At 39.7% G+C, this 4,640-nt stretch overlaps 1 protein-coding gene across 2 annotated transcripts in view; it reads right to left on the bottom strand.

Moving 5' to 3' along the window:
- The window catches only part of tap2t (transporter associated with antigen processing, subunit type t, teleost specific), an 11,021-nt gene extending 6,381 nt beyond the window's left edge, over positions 1–4,640 (bottom strand). The window contains exons 1-8 of one of the 2 annotated variants that reach the window (XM_055043285.1): positions 4,441–4,640; positions 3,087–3,622; positions 2,160–2,274; positions 1,941–2,071; positions 1,573–1,778; positions 501–698; positions 269–397; positions 1–181 (exon numbers count right to left, since the gene is read on the bottom strand). The exon at positions 1–181 is cut by the window's left edge and continues 11 nt beyond it. In XM_055043285.1, coding sequence (XP_054899260.1) covers positions 1–181; positions 269–397; positions 501–698; positions 1,573–1,778; positions 1,941–2,071; positions 2,160–2,274; positions 3,087–3,582 — 1,456 coding nt within the window. In that variant the 5' untranslated portion in view covers positions 3,583–3,622; positions 4,441–4,640. Of the gene's footprint in view, positions 182–268; positions 398–500; positions 699–1,572; positions 1,779–1,940; positions 2,072–2,159; positions 2,275–3,086; positions 3,749–4,440 lie in introns of those variants that run through there. The other variant, XM_055043284.1, reaches the window with a different exon arrangement.

The following is a 4,640-nucleotide window of genomic DNA, read 5'->3' as shown; positions in this document are numbered from 1 at the left end:
GTTCACCAGAGGGAGCAGAGGGATAACTGAAACTGATATTTTGGAAAGCTATTCTCCCATCCAGCGTCTTAGGAGCCAAGTCTCCTTCCTCTTTGCTTTTTGGTGTCCTGTCCAGGTAACTCAGCACTTTGGAAATCACTCCCACTGTGGACATCGTCTCTCCGTAGCAATACATGATCTCCTGTGCCAAGAATAACGTCTTCATCAATAAAATCCAGAATGACTGACTCACATCTCAAACATATCGTGTATGTTTCACTGAGCTCACCCTTAGATTGACTGACATCGGCTTCTGGTACAAGAAAAAGGACACCAGACTACCGATGCTGAGCTGACCGGCAGAAATGAGGCTTCGGGCTTGAATCAGCATAAATATCTTTATACCCAGAGACACCAGCTGATTGCAAAAAGAACATAGAGGAATTACTCACACAGTTGTAAAAGAAAAATCTAATGGATATGTTTCACTCCTTGTGTTTGTTGGAAAAAATAGATCTCACCCTTCGTATTAGAAGATAAACAGCGCTGTATATGTCTGACTGTCTTTTGATGGCACACTGCTCTTCTAGAGCCACATGGTATCGCCTCAGCTCCTCTTTCTCTGCGTCGAAGCTGCGGACCGTTCGGATCCCGCTGATCGTCTGGGAAGCCAGATCTTTGTTCTGAGCGAGGCATTCCTGGGTCCGATCTTTCAGGTCCTGTGTGACACACAGGAAACAGCCATCCACTTATGGAGTTTAGACAATTCAATGAAAGCATTTTCTCACTGTCTTATCCGTGAGCCAACAAAATGAAACAAAATGAAGCATTTCCTGTCATTTTAAATTTTACGATCGCTGAGTTCAGGAAGGAAATCAGACATTCCTCTTCATGTCGACCCTCCAGCTCATCACCTTAAAACTCCTTTCGCACTTTTCTCCTTTTAGAACCACAAACTTCAATATATGTTAGTATAAATAACACATTATAAATAAAAAAATAGTAGCATGCTGTGCATTTACATTGAACACCCTTTACTCTGACATCCCTAAATAAAATTCAAAGCCATCAATTGCCTTCAAAATTCGCCTAATTGGTAAATTTTAATTAGATAGATATGTGTATTTAATCCATTGTAAGGAATTGCATGATTGTGAAGTGAAAGGATTTGGCCACATGGATACCAAATATTTTACAATTAAAACCCTAAGAAGTTTGCAGTGAATATGTATTCAAGATATAAAATCCACTGTAGCCGGTTAGCTTTACAAAACGTCTAATTAGTGAATGAACTCCACTTGTGAAGTTGTGGAGAAGTTTAAAGCAAGCAGGTTCAGCTTTAAACCAATATTAAACAGAGATTTGTTCGATCTTGAGATGAAACGAATCCATCAGTTCCAGCAAACAGGGACCAAACCAAAAGACCTCAAACTAGGGCATCAACCTTTTCGTTACAGCAGAAGAACCTGTCTACCCATCTCCTGGGTGGAGGGCAAGAACATCCAGGGTTTGCAGGGTAACTAACAGAAAACCTTCCTACAAAAAGCCCCGAAAGGAATTGAAGTGAATCTGAGGTATATAGCAAAAACCCACCTTGGACAGCTTGATGTATTTATTTTGCAACATGGCCAGGAGTGGCATCTCTATGCAAGTAAGCACGGTCAGCTCCCAGGACAGGCCCAACATCACTCGAAGCATGAGGAACGTTTTGACTGTGCTGCGAACTGTTGCATTGGCATTCAGAGCCACGGTTCGTCCCATCCTGTCAACGTCACTGTGCAGCCGAGAGGACAGTCGTCCTGGACAGAAAAAAGGTCTTGGTAAATTACAAAGTCCTGCAAGGTTCCATTGTTAGTAAAATAAGTTCACAAGTTCTCAGTTCACGGTCTGCGAGTCTTCAACTAAAGCATTGAAACACTTTTAAAAGATGCTTGTGATTATTACATTTAAAAATCTCTCACCTGGGTTGTTCTCCTCAAAGAAGTGCACCTCTTGCTTCAGGAGGTTGTGAAACAGCAGATGTTTCAGTCTCTTGTTCAGTCTGGCCAAAGCAGCCATAAAAATGCCTCCTCTCATCCCAGAGAACAGCGCGCTGTCAGTGCAGGTAGATACATCAGCTGTCAACCCCTGAATGATCAAGTGGTCTTCTTGTCAGGCCACAAATTGTTGTATTTTATTACCTTCCAGAAGAAATAAGCACTAGATGCCCGACTGCATAACCAAAACCGCTTTGAAGCTGTTGACCGCTGAGCAAGTCAATCACTTTTCCCTGATATAAAGGGATGTAAGTATCACCTGTTGGAAGAAAAGGAAAAAAAAATACTGTAAGTTGGTTTACTTACTTTAAAAGCAATGAATGGCAGCAATGGTTCGTTAAAAGAAAAAAGAAAAAAAGCATGGCACGCTTACTGGTACCAGAAGCGAAATGAAGGTTTTAAGCAATGGTTTCAAAACCACAAACATGCTGTTCCTATGGTGTGAAGAAGCTTTACTGGGATTCTAGGAAAGGTGTTCAGTTTACTGTAGCTGTTTGCATATCAGAAAACATGTGTTATATGACTGTAAGCAAAAAGTAATGAACGTTTGGTGGAACATCAACCCCTGATATGTGTTGATTTTAATGTGTGTCCATTTCATATGTATATTAGGATGAAGGGTGTAACATTCAGTGTTTAACTGTGTCACCTCATGTGCCACACACATAAGGCATGAAATTGTATATCCAAAAAGAAGAAATATAAATGAAGGCAATGCTGAAACACATAACCAGCTATTGTCAGCTACATGTATCCATGTTCTTCCAGGAAGCTAATATAAATTTAGTGGATGTTGCTTGCATATTTTCTCTACAGTCTATGTTTTAAAAATCCAAAACAAATATTATGTATTAATCACTGAATAATAAAACATCAACAACAGTAGGAATAATTATTGCTTGCATATGTTTGTATCAAAATAAACTGCATTGCAAATGTTCTTTTTAATTGTTGTATTTTTGATGGGTTTTGATGGTATTTAATTGATGTCATCACACTGTGAGAATCTCTTATCAGTCAATAATTATTACTAAATGTTAGATAAGGTTGACTATCAGAGGTTATACATACAGATGACTCCCATGATGAGGAAGCTAAAAGCTGCGATCAGATGAACTGTGTCTGGTTTGAAGTACGTCAGCACTCTCATGAGCAAACGTTTAGTGTCCAGATTGTCTTTTGTCTTCTGTCCATTTGGAGAAAGCCATTGTTCCCACACCAAACAGGCCAACGATGAGGACGCAGCACCCATCAACAGCATGCTGATATCAGGAGAAGGTCCTATGGGCCGCTCTGAGGGAGGTGTGCTGAGGATCCGTCCAGTTTCAAACACAGGGGAAATAAGGCAAAGGAGCGCTGCTAACCTTTGGAGTACTGCCCGCTGTTTTCCATCTGTTAGCGCTGAGATAAACACATGGAGAAAAAGCCACTTTATCAGTCCGAAGGCCCAAACTCCGGCCAGTCCGCCAGAGCTGGAGCACTTCCACAGCACCAAGCAAGCCCACTGTGTTGAACACAGCAATGCATCGAGGAGAATGATGCACAACGCCCATATTATCACCGCCATTAGTTTCTGTTGATGGTTGGTCCAACTCCAACGGCTCGAGCTGATCCAAAAGAGACAAGACATATACATCAGCTTTATTTCAAGTAGATTGTATGTAAATATTTTTGACTAATCAAAAATGTGTAGTATAAATATTGTCTTCAATATAACACCCATGTTTCCTTCCACACTCTATATGAGTACCTGTACAGTTTAAAAGACCAAGATGGAGGCTTCTGATGCAAGCACTTAAAAATAAATATTTAATTTCCAGATTTGTTATGAAAGATGATTTAGTGAAATATTGTTTGTCAGAAGAATATAAACCAGTGTATTTGTTCAAATTTGAAACAACAGATGCATCTTTAAAGTCTAACACAGTAGGTCCATGTTAATTTATAGAATGTACAAAACCCATAAGCCAATATAAAATGACATTGGTCATATGGTGAACATTAACACATTTCCCCGAATATAACCTGGTTTTTCATAATCTTCCAGAACAGAAAAATATGTAAACTACATTGCAGACTTATTTTATTTAACATGGAGCGTTTGTTTTTATGCTCTTCTTCATGTTGAAAACTTTGCACGCAGTTGTCAGGAGCACGGAAAGCTAATTTTAGTCGTACCGTGTTAGCAAAGAGAACCCAGCATTGTTTTGTATCGTAAAACAGTAATAATGAGTCATTTGATAGCTTTTTTAAACCCAGGCACTAGACCAAAGCCAAGCTAAAAGTACTGCAGTGTTCAGCTTCCATGTTAGCTAAAAACCGTCAACCTGCAGCTACTAAATATGCATTATGTTAAACCTGTTAGCTACTTAACATTTGCCTGAAGCCCATGGTATGATTTAAACACATGATTCGAGTGACTTACCGTTCTCTAGTGCCTAGCCTCAAGAAGCTAGCTGCTAGCTGCTAACTTACTTTCGGTTTCACTTTTACCTTCACTTGAGTCATAGCTGTTTGCTAATTATCAGGGAACATAAAAAACACGAAAAAATATTTATACACCGGTGTCTTCATTAGACTCGGTTGTTTCTTGCTCCTCAACAGTAATATAGGTGTAAAGTTAAG

This window comes from Poeciliopsis prolifica, unplaced genomic scaffold (genome assembly GCF_027474105.1).
Source record: "Poeciliopsis prolifica strain line A6 unplaced genomic scaffold, Auburn_PproV2 SCAFFOLD018, whole genome shotgun sequence".
Lineage (NCBI taxonomy): Eukaryota > Metazoa > Chordata > Actinopteri > Cyprinodontiformes > Poeciliidae > Poeciliopsis > Poeciliopsis prolifica.
Note: the sequence above shows the minus strand (reverse complement) of the source record. Positions and strands in the feature narration are given on the sequence as shown.